Below are 20,406 nucleotides of genomic sequence, written 5' to 3' on the forward strand. Positions count from 1 at the left end.
TGTAGATCCTTTCTTCCCTTAATTTTCCATCTTCCTTCCTCTTGCCTACACACTTCCTTAGACTATTTTAAAATTACTCCTACCATCTGTCAACATTGGCTTATATTGCAACTCCCCAGATACTCTCTTTTAAGAGCTAGGGAAATTTTCATTTGAGATTAGACTGTGATGCAATTCATCTGTTTTATTTGCCTTTTATGCTTCCTTCAATTTCCATTTCTAAATATCCAAATAATGTAGCTAATAGCTTCTTATGCTTTCAGCTTTAATGGAAATCTCTGACACCTCTTCTGCTGAGTTAATGTTCTCATTCCACTTAAACATTTTATTGTGCTAAAAGAATTAAAGTTCCCCCTATTTTAACAGTTTAACTAGTTAGCAAATAGCTCACAGAAACCCACACATCTTGCCAGCACTATCCCTAAAGATATGTAACACACACATATATACCTAAGATAACATTGAAAACAAGAGATCACAATTTCTTGGAACAGCAATATTGCTAAATATTAAAACCAGACTGATTTAGGACGCAAGATCACTGTAGCTTCAGGGGTAAGAGGGTCTACTTACTTTATAGTATTTAATGCCCAAATTCTCAGGGTCTTAGTTTGGACAATGTTCCCAGTAAGTAATATGTAAGGACCCTTCTGTGTTTACTTAAGTCAATCGTGGAACCCAGCTACCTCCTAATGAAACCAGGGAGCTCAGTAACTGAACAGGGAACAGGCTGAGGCACTGGGCTCTACTGAAGTACCTTTCATAGTATGTTGCCTTACTTCTCCATTAAAGTGATAAATCACTTTCTCATCTTCATCTTTTGACTCATGGTTTGCTTTGATCTTTGCCTTGCTAGAGATTTTGGCTTGATAGTGTATCAAAACGATCAAGTATCTCATTCATTAATTGCTTTGCACATCCAGGTCCATAAATGTAGGACAGTGCAACCCTTTGGGAATGCAGGTAGAATGCTCTGTCATCAAGCAGCATTGTAAAAAAAGTCTAGGGAAGCATTAATTTTGAAGCATTAATTTTATGCTGTTAGTTCAGAATTGGTCTCTTCAGTCCAGAAAAGCTCAAGCAATATAAGCCATTACTGCTAATGTACTGCTAATGTACTGCTAATCATCAGTGCTAGGCAGGAATTTTCTACACTGGCAACTAAGGTTTTTTTAGGCAGATGAAATCAGTGAGGGAATAACTAAGACTGTAAGACCCATGGAGACCTCAGGAAGTAAAATGCAAACCAATATTTTGTACAGACTCTGTGAAAAACTTCTGTGACTGTCCTAAACATTTTGTTAAATTCAGAAAATCCTATTGGATTCACTAAACTTCTATAATTTGCAAGAAATGCAAAGCAAAGCTTTTATTTTAAAGCCAGCAGCAGCAGTTTTTGTCTGCCACTTTCCTTTTTACTTATGGAAAGAATTGCTTGGTTCCTTGCCTCTTTTGGGGAAAAGTCTCAGTTAATCCTCCTGTGAAGATCTGATGGAACATTTGTAGTTACCACTTATTTGCTTCTTTCAAATGTAAAGTCTTTTCTTCTTGAATGGAGACTTATACCCAACTCAAAAGGTTTTGCTATACTCCTGTATTTGTCATCAGAGCCGCTTTGGATCAAAGAGCTGAAAGATATGAAGACTGGCAAAATGTGATTTTAATGTTTTGGTTTTGTGCGCTCTTTTCAGCAATGGCTCCAAAGAGTGGGATTGGGATAACGTCTCTGTAGAACTAATCTGTGTTGCCTTGATGACTAGAAGAGCTCATAGAGAATGAAAGACAGTACTTCCTTCTTTGGTTTAGGACCTCTGGAGATAGGTCTTGCTAGGTGCTGGTCTAAGACAGTTTCTGTGATGCTGTTCTTGTTACACAATATCAACCATTCCAGTCTTCCTGTTGTTGGGAACACACAGTGTTATCAGATAGAGGCTCTTCTCCCTGGCTCATATGGCACCCAGAATAAAAGAAGATTGCATGATCAATCATGTTTACAGCAGCTGAGGGGAGGCTGGGAAGCACTTAAGGGCTTTCTGTGTCGATATGGACCATTCAAGTAATCCATCATGATACAATCATAACTCTTCTAAGTCTCTAGAACAATGTCTATTAACACCAACAGAAGTAGGTGGAGAAAACACAGGAAAGCCAGCTCAGTTGCTGAAGTTGAAGCTTTTCTATGTAACAGTAGTCTGAAGTGACAGACTGTAAACTGGACTTCCATCTGTTGTCATCTGATGCTATCAGGATCTTCAAAAGTGCTATAGCCAATGAATTCCCTTCCTATGCTAGAGGTAAGGCCCCTTGAGAAGCTGTCCCAGGCAGGTACTTTGTACCATCCTTGGATTTTTATGCAGGATGAGGCTGCAAAACAGGGCAAGAGTCTTCTTCCATCATCCCCTCTGGCTTCTGAGCAAGAGCCTCTGAACATGGTCCATTGCTTCTATCAGAGCCACTCATGACCTCAAGGCCTGAAGCCCAAATAGCCATGCAGAAGCTGTTCTTTCAGGCAGAAAATAGAATATTTCACTGCCTCAGTAAACTGCAACAGGGTTGCACAAAAGACTCACATCTCTTTGTAGAAGAGGAAGAAAAGGCTGCTGCTGCACTTACTGGAACTAAATCTGAAGCAGGGAAAAAGACTGCTGAAGGCAAGCAGATTTAACTCCAGCTGAAACAAACAAAGGAATCCATCAGGAGTCAGATAAGAATCATTTAAATGACTCCCTATGCATGAAGTCTGTGAGGTGACAGGGCGGATACTTGGAAAAATGTTAATGTTTTTGTCAGGAAAGTCAGAACTAGGTTATTTCTATGGGGGTAAACAGCCTGCTGACTCACATAACAAGTCTTTCTTTTCAATATGAGAGGCAACACTTATATCAAGTACTGGGTGAGCACTGAAGAGAACTGAAACATGGAGAATCTGTGGTTGCCATTTCTACTTCCTGGTGTGTGCATTTTTTTCTGCTGAGTTATGGGGAAAATAAATTTCATTATATATTGAGATGAGTCAGATGTTAATACAGGCTACTCAAAAAATACCCTATGTTTGGTTTTTTTTTTTTCCTTTATATCAGCTGATTTGTATATTTTAGTATTTCTCAGCAAATGAACCAACTACAAAACACCTGGTACTTTGAAATGTCCAGTGAACAATGTCAGACTGTAAAATTATGAAAACTGTGAAAATTGTAATAATCCTTAGTTCACTGTATTTATGAGAGTACAAATGTAAAAGAAGAGTTAAGATATCATGAAGACAAAATGCCTTTATAATATAAAACAGAGGTATAAACATAAAAATAAGTATACTTCAAATGCAGAAAGGTATTTTGTAATAACAGAGAGGACTGTTACTACACACTCCTTTTGTTGTAAAAACAGTACAAAATAGATACTTGATTATTACCGAAAGGGTGAATTAACAATACAGATATTTTTTACCCTTATTTTCAAGACACCCACTTTGATTCTAAAAATTGTATCACTGTAATGGGTTCACCCCAGCTGGCAGCCAAGCACCCACACAGCTGGTCTCTCACTGCCCCTATCCCTCAGTGGGATGGGGGCAGAAAATAGGGAGAACAGAGGCAAAAAAGCTCATTGGTCAAGATAAAGACAGGGATATCATTTACCAATTAGTGTGATGGGCAAAAGAGACTCAACTTGGGGAATTTAACTTAATTCATTGCCAATTAGCATAAATATTTCATTATTGATTCAGCTATTGGGAAACAAAAAAAGACAGACAATTAGAACACCTATCCTCCCCTCTTCCAGGCTTGAACTTCCATACCAGATTCATCTGCACTTCAAGCCACTCTTCTCCCCCATTCTCAGGCTTCACTCCAGACACCTCTCTTCCTCTCTTGTCATTGCTACAGGTTACACCCAGCCTTTTCAGTGAGGCAACAAGCAGCACAGGTCAGGGTTCATGTGCAGCAGTTCCTCTCTGCTGCTCCTTCCCTCTCATGTTTTCCTGTGCTCTCATGTGGGTCCTTTACAGGCTGTAGTCCATGCAGGGAAGCACTGGCTCTGGTGTGGGCTTATCCATGGGCTGCAGTCTTTTCAAAGGGTGTACCTGTTCTAGCATGGGTACTCCATGGGCCACAGTCCCTTTGGGGGTGTGTCTGCTCCACCATGGTGCAACTTCTGCTTCTTTGACCTTGCTGTTCCCTCTGTCGCTCTTCTGTTCCCTCCTCCTCTCTGGAATTTTTTGCCCTTTCTGAGATGTTTTCATAGACGTGCCACCAACTTGGTTGATGGGTTGGTGTGTCCTGCAGTGGGTCTATTGCAGAGCCAGTTGGAACTGGTTTTGTCCAGCAAAGGACACGCCCTCACCTTTTCTCAGAGGCCACCTCTGCAGCTCCCCTGCTAACAATCTTGTAATCTATACCCAGTGCAATTACCCACATGCTGCTTGCATAAAATGATATGGTCTCCTCTAAACACGGGATTGTCAGAAGCCATTTTCATGGCTTGTGGCAGCTGCCAAGCTCTTGATCATATATCTAAGTTGAAACAATGTTAGGTCAGTGCTGATGGTTTCTAAGTTTTATCTTATGAGACTATTGACATGCTATGTCACAATAACTGAACCTACAATAAAAGCAGCAATTGCATAAACTCATGTTTCAAAATAACAGGCTCTTTACAGATGTTTATTAAAAACCACACTAAAATATTAAAAACAGCTCCTATGAAGAAAAAACAGAACATATTTCCTGAGCAGTGACTGTGGGTTTTGGTGACCTTCCAAGTCCAAAAACCCCCCTCCAACTACTATTTCCATTATTCCAACATCAACACCCAGCACTGTAATTGGGAAGAGCCACTCACTGTATATAAAAGCATGCTATGCAAAGAGAAATTACAATCAGCAATGATGTGATCCCAAGGTATGCAAAGGGAAATGGGACCAGATCGCTACATACATACCCTTTTCCACTCCCACTCCTGTCATCTATATTCACAGCAAACTGCCACAAAGAGAACAGCTGAAAAACTGAACTGCTAAAGGTGAAGGGGCAAATACTTCAGAGCAGGAAATAGTGGAGAAATAAGGTAGAAATATGACTTGAAAATAACATATATAAGAAGCAGAAAACAGACACTGCTAATAAATTGAAGACAAAGTAAGGTATTGTTTTAAAAATAACGCCTCTGATAACAATGCAACACTTACTCCTTCAGCTGCTTAGTTAGCTTGACAACCTGAGAGGCCAATGACATACATGTCTCCACAACTACTAAGTAGCGGGAACACATAGTGTGCCCATGTCGCTCAGCACTTTGTGACGGTTTCTCTCCCACGTGGTTTTGCATGGTGACATTTGCTCCATATTCAACCAACGTCTGCAAAAACAGAAAAGGAAACATTGACACTTGTAAGTCTCTGCTGTGACTTCTGGTCAACCACAAGAACAGCTGAATGCAAAGCACTCCTGAATAAAATGCTTGAAAATGTTGGTCTAAGCCAACCATTTTTAAAAATCAGTCACTGACAAGTCTGTATGTAGTCTGAACTCAATAACGCTAAAATCTATCACTCAAGTGCAAGGATAACACAGAAGAGTGAGTGGTGGTTCAGAAGAACTGCAAAAAGACTATATTCTTCCTTCCTCTTCTCTTGAAGTTCTGTTCAATTAATTTTTTTTCTGTTCATTTGTTTGTACAACATAGCACAATTTGTAGCATTCATAGAGTGAATGGGACCACTAAATGAAAACAGAAGACTTACATTTAGGAACCTATTGATTCTCTCCTGAGCCACAGTAATAAAATTTTTCAGATGCACCTCTCTATGCATTACTGAACCTTGTGCTAACTTTGCACATGGTAGACCTAGAAAAGAAGACACAGGCAAGTGCAATTCAAAGGACATCTATGCTAGATAACATCAGGGTCCGGGGCAGCATGAACACATTACTAGACAGTTTATAGAGGGTGGTGATGAGCTGTAATGGCTTATCAGGTCTGGTACCTGCTATTCTTGGGATCTCTGCACTGCAAGGCATTGCAACATGCTCTTAGATTCTCATTTTAGGAATGTCTTTGCTACAATATTTGCTGACTCCTTTTGTGGTTTAGCTCTCAATTTCCTACCACAGCACAATCCCTAAGTTTAAAACACTCAACACAGTAGTCTCAATGTCCTGATTCCTTAGCCAAGTAATGTTTATATATGAAAGGTATGGCAGATACTTTCCAACAACTTTAGGTCAGACAGACACAAATTTCTTTTTGCAGAAAGAAATCTGTACGGTTGGGTTTTTTTGTTTCTGTTTGGGGGTGTGTGTGTGTGTTTTATTTTTTGGTTTTTTGTTTTGGTTTTTTTTTAATGCTGAAAGAAGTCTCATTGCTTTGCACTTGCTTGGTTACCCCCTATTTTCTTTCAAAGACATACTCAAATATGTGTCAGCTTTTAGTCTTTAAGAAAAATAATGGCTTATACTCTGATGTATACCCCTGTGTTACTCACAGTACTAGTGGAGAACCCTAGCTTGTTGCTGGAGAACTGTCCAGGTTGTGAGCCTGACATTTGAGTTACCTCTGGGACTTGAATCCAGACTGTTATAAGGGCAAAAGAAGTTCCGTCAGTCTGACCTCAAGACATCCAATAACTGAAGCAAGAATTGCAACTAAACCTTCACTCTTTCTGATCTGTTTGTGATAAACAGTGTCTTACACTATTTACTTTACTGGAGAGCCTAGAATAGGACCTAAATATTCTCAGCAATGTTCAGACACACATTGGTCATAGCACTTTGGAAAAAATTCTGAACAAAATCATAATGCATCCAAAAACTACAGCATCATTAACATTGCACATACACACACAGAAGAGAAATTGCATGGCTGAGCTCTTGGTTGACTTATCCAAGCAGAGCTGGTAAGACACTGAGCATCAAGGATTGGAGTGGCCTTGTTGACTCAGAATAGCAGGCAGAGAGACCTCTACATCTGCTGGGAAAAAAGAGGAATGGTGGTCTGCCTGGTCTGCTAAATCTAAAGAGAAAGGAAACTTAAGAACAGTCTTGCACTGCATCTCATGTCAATAAAGTTGGTTTAATTTGCCAATAAAGAAAATAAAGAAGAGAGAGTTATGACCCTGCAGAAAGCAATCCTATAGTTTGGAACATGATAGGAGAGTCACCTGCTCATAAACACAGTGAATGAGAGGGCTGGGGAATCACTGACAGCCTGTGACCCTCCATCTTTTGTACTGCTATTTATAATCTCCCTGCTTCCTTTTTCACTTCTTTTTACCAGATCATTCACTGTACATTCTTTTAAATCAGACTATAAGCTTACTGGGCAGAGGGCTTATTTTGTTGCACAGCACAACAAAACATCAACTACACTTAATACTGTGAGATGCTAATGAAGTGATATTACTAATGTATATTTTTGCTGTCATTAGATATTTTCATGATTTATTTCTCATGGCTTCACTTCAACACAAAACACTTGATTTGTATATTTATCCACAATAAAATAATCTTGAGAATTCTAAGCCATTTATTAAGGTTCATTCTTCACAGGGAAAGCAGGGCTTTTCTCTTTTTGGTTTATTTTATCCATGAAAACAGCCTGCAGATGTCACCACTCTGTTCAAAATCATCTACTGTCATTTCTCTTTCAAATGAATTGTTTATCTTGATCAGGCACTGTTGAGTTAGCAATCCTAAGCACACACCCTACCACAACAGTGTCCTCGCTAGTAAATCATAAACAGTTATTCTATCCACTTTTTCCAACTGATCATAGTAATTGTCTACAATACAATAATAAAAACACTAGATTTAGCACAGATGTAATGATTTGTTTATTATATTCTCATTAAGAGTTTGTACAGGGTTCAGTCCTGACATCTTTAAAAGAAAGACATGTCCCATTGCATGGGAAATGCAGAGATGGTCATGTCCTCCAAATCTATTTGAATGTGTTCTTTTTTCAAGTCTATTCATTCAGCTTAACTGTTACCTGTTTTTCTTTTTTTACTGTGTGAGAATCTCAAACTGGATTTTATGGAATTATGTATTCTCTGTGTCCAGATATATAAATAAACTGCTATAATAAGAAGCAGCTATGCATCTGTAGATTCAACATAACAGTATGCATAAATATATTTAGCTCTCTGAAGAGGTTAGCTAGTGATAATTGAGTAGCTGTATTTCTTTTAGGGCTGAACTAATACAAATCTTCTGTCTTTGCAGTGGCCTAAGAGGTGTTGTGGATCAGTTCATGTGTGGTAACAGGATTAACATGTCTACTAAATATATATGAATCCTTAGACTCCAAGAATTACTACTCCTTCTTAGACACATTTTCCTCCCCTATTTGACTTGATCACTTTGACATCTATTTCTTGCCTTTCTGCCATGTGGTTATTTATTCTTTTATCTATTTTTCTCCAATGACTAATTGTTTCTCAAATACCTTTCTGTAATTTCCTGGAATAATTATTATCTCTTGTTCAAACAGCTTTCACTCAAAAGTGCCAACAGCAAATACTGAAATGTACTCATGTGACTAATGGTGGTTCTAGTAACTCTGATGGACAGAGGGTACATGTGCAATTCAGTACAAAGTTGAGACCCTTCACCCAACCATACAGTTCAATCCTAAAGCTTTTTTGGTATGTTTGCATTGAACCCTGGTACTGCACAGAGGTATCCAAACTGGTTTATTCAAATCTGGCTCCCAAAAGTACTGTAGCTGTGTAAACCTTCTCAGCAGGACAAATTAACCTTTTCAGCAGCTCTGTACAACAGAACTATATTGCTTTCTGTGGCCAAGCTGATTCATTGAGAATTAGTGAGAAATCAACATCATGTTGCATTGTTTAGCATAGATACATTGAAAAATTACAAGTCTGGAAAGAATGGTTTATTCAAGGTGGAAATCCTTCAATACAGAAGAAACTTATCTGTTAAGTCTTCCCCTAAGCCAGAGAGCTACAAGTATTCATCGGAAAAAGAAACAGAAGGAAAATATCAGAACAGTAAGAAGAGTATGCATATCTATACTGGCTGCCCTTTTGTAACATAAAAACATACACATTAGCTACTTATGTATAAACAATATAATCATGCTTTCTTCTTGCAATACAACAGTTACTTTACGGTAACAATAGTATAATTGAGAATAGATCCAAAAACCAGAGCTTTTTGGTATTTCAGTCCGAGTCCTACTAGTTTAAAGTTCTTCCTTCTAGTATATTTCAATGTATCAATAATTATTCCCACTTGTAAGATCTCCTTTAATAATTTTAAAGGTTGTTGTCATTCAAGTTTGATGTAAAGAGGCTTCTGATATAGCTATCACTCTACCTGTATGCATCCTAGATAGCCATGTTGAGCAGCTATGTGAACAGCAGTATTTCCATCCTGGTCAACCTCATCCAGTGAAATCCCTTGTTCTTGCATAAACTGGAGAAGCCACAGAAGGATTTTCTCCTAGGGATGGAGAAAGAGGTGTCACAAAAGATAAGAAATAATGAAAAGCTAAATGTACTAGAAGAATACTCGTTCTGTCACCTGTATTAATACTGCCCAATAATTCCTTGTTTTCAGTCTCTCTTAACTTTGTAGGACTTAGTGTAGCATGGGTCTGCCTCTGTTTTGGTTTTTTTGTGTGTGGGGGTTTTTTTTGTTTTGTTTTGGTTTTGGTGTTTGTTTTTGCTTTTCTTTTTTTTCCCCCATGGAAATAAGCTGAAATACTTTGTTTTATAAAAAAAAGGAATAGGAAAAATATGAGTACTGTACACATTTTGAGAAATTGTACATTAAAAAGCATGCATTTCTGTATGTTGGAGAGGAGACCTGAGGCAGAACAGCCTGTGTGTCAATCTGAAAATCAGCTTGTGAAATTTGGTGAAACTTCACAAGTTTCTTTGGAAAACTAAAACAGGAGTTCATGCAGATCACATTGCTGAGCAGTTAGATTCTTCAAATCTATCATCAAGACCCAGCTCTGGGCTGTTGTGCAAGAGTAGAAGCAACACAACTAAACTGAGGAAATCTCTCTATCCTGACTTCTCAGTGTATTGTCTAATGGACCATTTGTATGTGCCTGCATGTCGGGAAGGATGGGGAGACTTGGACCGCAAATCTTGCCAGTGAAAGTCTGGAAGCCAAAACTGAGGTGCCCTCTTAATTCTTTCTAAAATCGCTTTTTGTGTGTGTACGCAGGTGTAATACACATTTATATGGGTATTCTTCTCTAACAATGGAGAGTTTATATATATGCACTAACCTTATTTTATTTCTTATTTTCCCTATCGGGTTTATTTAAGGAAAAATCTTTTTCTCTCTAGGAACTTTCTATGTCACTCCAGATTACATTTGATTGTGCCCTGCTGAATGTGATACATATTGAAAACCTAGAATAAATCTACAGATTACATTAAAAAGTGAGGTCCATTAAAGAATAACTGAGTACAGCTGTACTTCCAGTTTTTGCATCTGAATAACTGAAAAGAATAAATTACTTTCTAGCTTAAAACTTTTTTAGTTAAACATGTATTTTTTATTATCTTCTATGGGCATCTATCATGTCTTATACTGGCTAGGAGCTCTAGTTCAAAAGGGCTTTGTAGATTCTAGTGTTGGTGGGGCAAACACCAGTGCACAGACTTAACTTGCAGCACTTCAGTAGCTTCAGTGATACATAAGTACATAATCGCCCACAGTTAGATACGTGGTCTGTAAGAGTGAAGTGTACCTAAATAAAGCAGTACTGAAAGCATGTCTAGGATTCTGAGCAGTAATCAGGTAAGAAAGAGAAAGAATAAAAATGAGGAAAGGAAATTCTAGCTAGGAACCTTGGGTATAAATCTCTTTTTTTGCATAAAAGCACCACAGAAATTTTAATGTCAAGAAAAAGGAGATGGGTCATCAGACTCTTTTAGGTCTCCACCAAATGATTCTGTCCTTTCAAGCACCTGGATCTCTGCTTACTGCTTCAGAGGCCTAGTCTGTCTGGAACTTATCTTCTTCATATTTCCACTTTAATAGCAGTTCTGTTTTTATTACAGGGTGAAGGGATAGGTATTTTTACTTCTCCTTGGCTGAATGCCCAATACAGTTGACAGCCAGCATGGAGAGATGACTTCAGAACACATATCTCTTTTAAAATACTTTTGAGCAATTTCTTGAGATGCCTGTGGTGTTGGCCATCAGTGAAGAAGCATTACACTACTCCTATGAATTACCCTTATGTTTTAATAATTAAAAGAAAAATATTTTAGCAAAACTCCTCTGTAGAATTGGAAGACAACTATAGCTTTGAAATTATATATTTCTTTGGAACATAAAAGGAATAAGACTATTAGGCATGTTCTGTAATTTTATGATCACAAGCAGCATGGAGCAAACGATGCTTTCTAGTCATTTATCTTATCAACATGGAAATCAAGTGCCTGAATGGCTAAATGCTATCATCTGTGTTTAAGACTGTCTGTACATTAGCTGATCACAGGCACAAAGTCAGAGGCCTGCTCAAACAGTTTGTGTTTCTCTCAAATGACAATGCTTTTTAACAAATGTATCCTAGACAAAAACAAAGAAAATTACTATTTTCTTACATCTAGGGAAAATGAAAACGTCGTATATCAAAATATATCACTTTAGTAACACTCACATTATGTATTTGAAGAAAAGTGCTCTTAGGAATATGTTTATAGCCATCAATCCCATTTATTCAGACAAAATGAAGGATAATAAGAAAATTAATGAGATTAAGATAATGAAAAATAATCACATATTCATTATATAACAGAAACTGATAAATACTGATTAATTTTCAGTATATCTGATAATTTTAAGACCTACAATGGTCTTATATTGTAGTAGTGGTTAACATCCCTCTGGCATATTCTAAACCTACAATAATTCACACCTCTCTAAAAAAGAATTCTGGGAAAATGTCATAATACATAATTTCTGTTTTGGGACAGACTGCAGACTTTGGCTCCATCATCCATCTTTTGGAGCAGAAAGAACAACTAACAAAGACCATTTAAATCATTAAATGGACTACAAATGGAAGGATTAGCATGGTGAGGAGTACTGACTCTACAGCTAATCCTAGCCCCATCACTCGATATTAATTAAATAAGCTGCCCTTCCCAGTATCCCTTCACAGTAGAGGAGCAGGAGTGAGTGAAAACAACACATTATCCTTGCAGAAATTACATTAGACAGGAAGGCAAACATCCTGAAGTGCAAACAAGGTGAGTTGTTAGGCATTCGCATATCTGAATTACACACTCCTCCCCACTGCTGTCTCCAGCACTACATCATCACCATGTGGTGCACAGAACCCCTTCTAGGTCCTCAGTCACGCTGTAGCTCTGGTTCCCCAAAGTCCCCCTAGACTCTCTGGAGCTCAGAGGCAACAAATGCTTGGCATTCCCCATCCTCTGCCCCTCACCTATGCAGTCCATGCTACCACAGCGTTTGTGTTGGAAAGAAATTACAGCCCTGTGAAGCTCTTAGTCAAGACCTACTATGTGCACCTAGGGCTGTACCACCGTCTCCCTCCTGTCACATGGTGACTGTGTCAGACACAGCTGGTACACAATCTGCCATATACCCATGACTTATGCGTGACGTGGGTAGGCCTGCCAATAATGATGGTTGTTTCTTGCACAGTGCCATGCTTAAAGAAGCCCTTGCTAGAAGGTATGCTGACCAGGCTACAGGTTGACTTTAACCTCTTCTCCTCTTCCATCAGATGAACTTATGTGGTCCCCCTCTCATTGGAAAAATACAATATTGTCGGGATGTTTTTGGAGTCAGGCCATGACTGTGGTTTGATGACCTTTAACATAGGAGCTTTGTTAAGAACTCCCTTTTGCTGCCCATTCTAAATAATATTTATTGAAGAAAAATATGGTGCACATGTCTAATGCCTGAGGAAATGAGGGATGGACTGACTCTTTTAGAAAATGATTCAATAGCAGGTCTTCCTTGTAAAAATATTACTCTTGTAATTCTGCCAAAACCAGTGTTTACATGGATTATCTCCCGTGTAAGTAATGGTAAAATAAATTAAGTCTTCGAGGATAGTGCCAACTACACATTTGAATTTCTCAGTTTTTTTTTTCTTAACACAGTTGGGTAAGATACTCTGGCATCCCTTCAGTCTCAACATTCCCTCATGTTTGCAAGATGTTTATGGATTATAAAAAAAAGGATAACTGACATTACATGTGAACTTCCTTTGGCATTCAGTTAAGAAAATTTGCCAGCAATTTATGTATCACCTTTTTAAATTTCATGGATGGCTGATTGTAGCTGGTGTTTCTTAACTGGTAGAGCTTCCGTCCTGCTCTGAAAAGAATCTAGATAAAGTGTGCCAGATCTGTTTCTGGCACCAGACAGCATAACTTACTTAAAAAAACCCAAAGCTTCACTGGATTTAGTTTGTGTAAATATCTTTACAGATGAGGACAAAATTAGGCTAATCAATTGAAGATAGGAATGTAGGTTCACATGAAACTTTCTCTTCCGAACTTTTTCTTCCCAGTAGCAAACACGGCTTTCTGGCATCCAGTTCTGATCTGGCTTTCAGCCTCCCTGTATTCAGTGCTAGGTTTACAGGCCAAACTTGCTACGGAAAGCAGGACACAGTCAATCAGTAAGCAGGGTCCTAACCTGCACCAGTAACATCTGCATAGTAGGTGTCTCTGTGCCTATGGAAACAGCAGAAGAAAGGATAGAATTCCAGCTCCATAGCCTTCCAAACCTGCCCCCTCTCTTTTCTTCCACCTCCGATAAATTCATGCTTGGACAGGATCAGTTAACAGCAGAAATACGCCACAATAATTGTATGGCATTGAATGAGACAACCACACTTGTACAGGAAACAAAAAGATAATTTTCTTAGTGGTTACATTTTGCTTGTTCTCCCTTAACAAGGAAGAGAAAAAAAGTATTAGCACAAACACAGTGGGTTTTCTGCATTTATCCTTAATGTCTGTTGAAGAAACTACATGATAAAGTGGACCCTCTGACAAAGAGATTAGAGAAGAATAACCAATCACTACTCCTTGCATAGTAGATCCTCGAGAAGGTCCTCAGAAGAGGGGTTATTGCAAGGTCTGTTTAGGAAAAGCAGACTTTGTGGCAAGAGAATGTGGTGCAATTAAGTGGTATATGTTTCCCCCAGACATTAGCAAAGTACTGAAATGCTGTATTTCTGTGGTTTCTCATAATTAAATTTATAGATAAGCTAGGTGTAGAACAGGAATGATTTACAACATATTTTTATATATAATTCTCAATAAAAGTGGCTAGAGCTAGACAGATATTCAAATTTCACCACACTTCACTGCCAATATATTGAATTCCTAAATTGTCACAATTTGCCAAAATTTTTTGAGATGTCTCTGCTAGAAAGAGAATGTGAACTATCCCAAAATGTTTGATGATTTTCTGATGTGTCCTCAGAGTTCTCTAGGGATCATAACAGCTAATTTCCCTAGATGTTCTTGGGAGAACTGATCTTCTCCTAGCCATTACTTAAAGCTTTAAAAAAAAAAAAAAATCAGAGGGAAAATACTGAAAAAAATACACAGATTAAGTGGGAAAAGATTTTGCTATATTTGAACTAACTGAGAACACCTGTAATTAAAAGCCACAAAATGATAAATATGCTTTAAATTGAAATTCTCGTATGAGCATCTAAATAATCTATTTGAAAAAGTAAGTGAAAGTCATACCTGGCCATAGCAACCTGCATAATGAATAAGGCTTGGGTGGTCTTTTGAGCAACTCAATTCTGCAATAGCTTCTGTTTCGCTCACCATCCATCGAACGCACTCCAGCTGACCATTCTAAACAAATAAAAAGAGAAGTTAAATTTCAGCTGTTTCAGTTCTAAACACATCTACTAAACAGGGAAAAGCTTACCAGAATTGTTAAAATGTTATGAAATTCCAGTTTGTTTGAAAATGTGTTCTTTTATCTGCTGTCACATAATGCACTTGTTTATCTTGCTGTCCTGGATCAATTATAGTTTGGCTATTGATTATAGCGAAAGTGGCAATGTGAAAGTGGCAGTCAAACAGTATTACATACACAATCCGGTCTCTACTCTCAGATTGTTCAGAGCAAAACCATAGTTCTGTTTCCATCACTTATACAGCAAGGCCCAATGACTAAACGAGATCATTTGCTGGAGCAGAGTGAACAGTCTCCCTACAAACTCAAGTGTTTGTTGATGACTACTTAAATGCATGCTTCCTAAATTATTCTTAAGTATGTAGTATCTGAACACCTAATCCTCAAGGATTAGGACCTATCTGTAATAGATATTATACCAACACAAATGAGGAGATGGTTCTTGCCCTGAACACCTTTTACAGCCTAGTCTCAAGATTCCCAAGCTGCTATGCACATTCCTGGTAGTTTGCAGGTTACTATGAAGTGCAATGTAGATGCTGTCAAACAGATTAACATTTTCTTCAGAGCATGCTTGTGTAAAGGCAAGAGTTTTTAGCAGCTTCTCTTGCTGCAGTCCCTTTTCAGTGATAGTAGCTTGGTAAATGCAGTTTGGCATGACCTACATTTCAGCGTGCTCTTCATTTTTCAACTCTCATGTTCATAAAGGCTATTATATTCTTTATAGCTGAAACAAGTATTTCAATTACTCAGTCAAAACCTCACAGAGGTCAACATACATAACATAAAAAGCTGTTTGTGTGCATAAAATGGAAAAAGCTATCATGAGGACAGAAATATCCATTTTGAGTTTCAGCTTTGTTTTTATAAAAACAAGGAAAAGAACATAATGAATATTAACCCATTTAAAATTATATGAGAGAAAAAAATTGGAATAAAATTAATTTGATATTTGTCTTATTCCTTCCATATTTAATGTATGTATATAAACACAAAAATGCATACCATTTTACTTTACGTAATTTCCTCTATTTGTCTCAATTTCAGTAATGAAGTAAAACAGTGAAATTACTATTCATTATGCTAGAAGAATCCTCCTCATCATATTTAGGTTCAGATATTAGTAAGCATGACTAATAATTTTTTATGTAGTTTTCCTTTTTTCACAACTGAGTAAAATACTTTTGTATTTTTAAAATTAAGGTAAAGAATTAATAAAATTAAGTATATGCTAAATAAGATAATTTTGATAATGTGGAAAGGATTTCTCCAGTTAGTTAAAATAAACTATCAATATGACAGTGTGACTGACCATAACATACCACTCTATTTTCACGCTCTAGTTCATAGCTCAAGGTCAGAAAGAGGTCTTGAATCAAAAGAATTAGTTTATTTAAGTAATTTGTTACTGGGAAATGTTATGCATCATCACTAAATTCCATGGAAATTAATGTTCCTGCTATACAAGTTTTCTTCTGTTTTGATAGGCATCATATTGTGGAACACAGGTGCACACCTTACATGGTTATGGGAGTTACAGTGATATAAAGTGAGAAGAATAAAGTCCATTCTATCAGTGTGCAAAAATACTTTGGGAGTAAGGATCAAGGGAGTAAGGGTCTACAAAGTTTAGTTAAGCCAGATTACTTTAAGGATCTCACAAAACTTCACAATGATCCAGGACAAGCCTGGCCAGGCAGGTCATTGTTAGAAACACTTGCGTCTCAGCACCCTCACTTACATGAAGAACTCCATTACATTTACACACTCTTCTGTGAGTGTCAAAGCATGCTCAAGTATTATAGAAACTAGACAAATCAATTGTTAAAAAATCCAATTGTTCTGGAGAAAAAGACAAAAGGTTTTATTGGCTTATAAACATATAATATACCTAGGTTGAAAAAACAAGAAAGAAAATTATTTCCAACTAAAACCATAAGACTTTAAATTAGCAGATGTTAACTATTCAATTTGGACACTGGTCAAGGTATTGAAGGTAAGTACCTTGCTTTTACAACAGCATTTCATTAGTACAACTAGATATTGGTTTCATTATATTCATATGGCTTGTACCAGAACAATCAAAAAAAACCAACCCTGAAATGTGCACCAGGGCCCTAGGTCACTGAAATCATGTCTCAAAGATGCAAACGTGCAGGTTGGAATCCACCAGTCCCTCTGTCAGTTTCTAAAGTTTTCCCAAGAAGCAAATAACAATAAAACCCCAAAAGAAACAGAAACTGTTGTATTATATTTCACCCCTTTCCTTGTTTCTTCTTAAGGTACTTAGTGGCTAAAAGGAATGGCATTCAACCATTCAGTCTCACTTACTAAAGAACCAGAATCAGTATGGTTAAATTACCAGCCTTCCCGCACCGTGATATTTTACTTCAGTGCAGCAACACCAATGCTTTTCAGTTTCCTACATAATAGGTTTTCCTGTAAGCTTTGACATTAATTTCTGCAGTTTCTAACAGATTGTTCTGTAACATGTACATTTTAACTTTGATGCAATTGTTCTAGACAACTAAGAAGTTTCACCTCCTGATGCAGATCAGAGGTTTGTTTTGCTTCGTAAACATGTTCTCGCACTTGTTTTACAAGATTAGATCTGTATCTGTAAAAAACCAAGAAACTGTTATGCTCTCCAAAGAAACAACTGAGACTGAGTTAAATAAAAGTTCCTTAAAATACGACAATTCTTTTTAGAGTCAGTTAACTAATTTAAAAATGAATGTACATGCATTGACAACAACATATAAAATGTCAATGTTATACAACTGATATATACAGGTGACTGCACAGTAATCCATTTTTATTTGCTTATGTGGTACCAGCCAACAGTTCTTTTTGCTCTCACTTAACAAAATGCTTGAAAAAATAACATCCTGCTGGATGTATTACTGCCATCACAGAAAGAAACTAAATGAGAAAGAAACCTTTATGTCACCTTACAGTAGAGACAGAGACTAAATTACCTTTATTGCTAATCCAGCTGGAGTTAGCTGCTCAATGTTTCGTTCATTCAAACAGTCTTCACCCATCAAAGAAGTGAGATGCTGCAGGCATTCTGCATGTCCCTTTGATGCTGCTACATGCAACAGATTGTTGTCACATTCATCATGGATCTTATCCAGATTATCTGCTGCCAAATGTGGCTGTTAAAAAAAGCATTATGTTAGTTACAACTAAGGATAAGAAAATACACAGAACATTAAGCCTCACAGCCCAAGAAACAAGACAAATACAAAGACGTTTCCCCATAGTCCTATTCTTTTATAACTCAAAACCAGGAGCTTTTCACTTCACTATACAGAACCTGGCTACTATTACCAAATAGATAGAGGTGGGATGCTCACTGGCATCACATGCTCTGCATCATTGTGTTAACTTGCATCTAGTTACTTTGGAAACCATCATTGATAGTGCCTGATCGCAGTGCTAGAATTTACCAAAAAACCTCATATGGCTCAGAGGCCAACAAGGCTTTAGACAAAGCTCCTGCCTGAGAATACTGCTGCAACAAGACAGCGTAAACACTCCTGAATAATAATCAGGATACAACAGAAGCCCCTCTGTTCCCATCATCAGCCTCTAATTAACTGAGGTAAATCAGCAATAACCGAACAAAGCAACCCACAAATGCTGTGAAAGGCAAAATTCAATTAAGATTTAAATTCGATATTTAAGTGATCTCAATAGTTAAAATGCCTGCCTTTTATATGATTTCAGTGTACTGCATAAACTAGCAATCTTGGCCATGTTTGCATAAAACTAGTATCTTGGTTTTGCTACGTTATTTGATTTAAAGCTTGAAACTTTCCCTTTGGAAGCCGATATGCTCAATTTCTAAGGAGCATACATAATAAAAAGGGCAGCGGTTCAAAATACACACTTCATCAGCTTTGCTGACTTAATAAACCAATTCACAGATTGCCCTTATTCAATGTGTTTTACGAAAAAGGTTATACTTACCAGTAAAGATATTTGGCCTTCCTTTACAATGTTTAAGATGCTCTTAATTTTTTTCACCTCTTCGCTCCTCTCTTCTGGCCCCCCTGCACTGCTCCAGTTCATACTCAGTTCCTCTAGCTGCTTGCTTTCTGCCACTACAGTCTGCAGGTGGAAAGTCCTCAGGTGGCAGTTTGGCATAGTCTTCTCAGTTTTGTGAGCATGAGGATCAACAAATGTCCTGCTGAGGAAGTCTTTGCCCTGGGCTTCAGATTCATGGACTGAGCTACACTTAACTAAAGGCTGGGAAAGCTCTAATTCTTCTGTTAAATGCTTGTGCTGATCAAGGACAATGGGCTGTGTTTTTCTCAGCTGAGAGCCTTTTACAGGAGACAGCACACAGAACTGCATCCTGCTGGCAGATGAGCTCTCTGTGTTTCCTGCAGAGCAGGCCTTGCCACTAAGACCATTCACTGTTGAACATTTTTTCTCGGGAGCTACCTTTGTAAAAGGAACAACTTGCTGGCTTGATTTAATATAAGGCACATCCAAAATTTCATCCATATCCAGGTCATAGTGCTCCAGCTCCCCAAGCAGAACAGCAGGCTCGATGTTTTTGCTTTTAAGACTCTCTCCTTCTCCTGGACTCTGGTCATCATTTGGAGGTGCAGACTGAGAATCGCTGCCTTTCTGGTATTCTCCCTTCTCATTCTTCTGGTCATCACTTTCATTGTTCTCAGAACTTTCTGGCTGGTGCTTTAATGGGGAAACCCTCTTCACTGGTCTGAATTTATTGCACACATCTGCAATTCCTGTTGGTTTCTGTGCACTTCCGATAAGAGTTGAGACTCCACAGTTCCAGCTGCTGCTGGAAACTAGAGACGTAGAGAATTGTGATGTAGAAGTGACTACTACCAGACATGTGACATGATACAGCATGCTTTAAAGATATACGTGGCCAAACACCAGAAGCAAGAGTTACATGATAACATGCCACACACATATTTAAGCAGATTTAATGGCATGTCTATCAAGACAGCTGAAAAATTTGACACTCCAGAAAAGAAGCTTTCCTCAAACAGGACATATACTGTAATCAATTACAAATAAAGTAGTTTTAATCAAGTAATGGACATCAGTAAGAGCCTAGTGTAATTTACCATGGTCTTGTCCAACTATGCTGTTTGCAGGGTTTTTTTTTTAATTGTATGGAGATGCATCATAAGCCAAGGCTGATTTTCTGGGAGGGTCAACAAAAGGGTTAGTCAAAACTTTTTAATGGATTTAACAACAGTAACAACAATTTAATTTTTAAGGCCTGTTATCTCTGGGAGATGTATTTTTCATACAAGAACTGGAAATTCATATGAACAGTGACCGAGAGGTGAGACTGTTCAGCCTGGAGAAGAAAAGGGTAAGGAGGAATCTTATCCTTATGTATAATTACATGATGGGAAGCAATGAAGAAGAGGGAGCAAGGCTCTTCTTTGTGATGCCCACTGACAGGACAAGAGGCAACAGGCACACAGTGAAACATGAA

The 20,406-nt window shown here is 37.9% G+C and overlaps 1 protein-coding gene across 4 annotated transcripts in view; it reads right to left on the minus strand.

Annotated features, from left to right (window-relative positions):
- The window catches only part of SNCAIP (synuclein alpha interacting protein), a 90,621-nt gene that overhangs the window by 11,785 nt on the left and 58,430 nt on the right, over nt 1–20,406 (minus strand). For 3 of the 4 annotated variants that reach the window (XM_074812795.1, XM_074812793.1, XM_074812794.1), the window contains exons 4-8: nt 18,891–19,741; nt 17,894–18,073; nt 14,735–14,848; nt 9,339–9,464; nt 5,189–5,358 (exon numbers count right to left, since the gene is read on the minus strand). In XM_074812795.1, coding sequence (XP_074668896.1) covers nt 5,189–5,358; nt 9,339–9,464; nt 14,735–14,848; nt 17,894–18,073; nt 18,891–19,741 — 1,441 coding nt within the window. Of the gene's footprint in view, nt 1–5,188; nt 5,359–9,338; nt 9,465–14,734; nt 14,849–17,893; nt 18,074–18,248; nt 18,324–18,890; nt 19,742–20,406 lie in introns of those variants that run through there. The other variant, XM_074812796.1, reaches the window with a different exon arrangement.

Source organism: Strix aluco, chromosome Z, assembly GCF_031877795.1.
Source record: "Strix aluco isolate bStrAlu1 chromosome Z, bStrAlu1.hap1, whole genome shotgun sequence".
In the NCBI taxonomy this organism is placed as follows: Eukaryota; Metazoa; Chordata; class Aves; order Strigiformes; family Strigidae; genus Strix; species Strix aluco.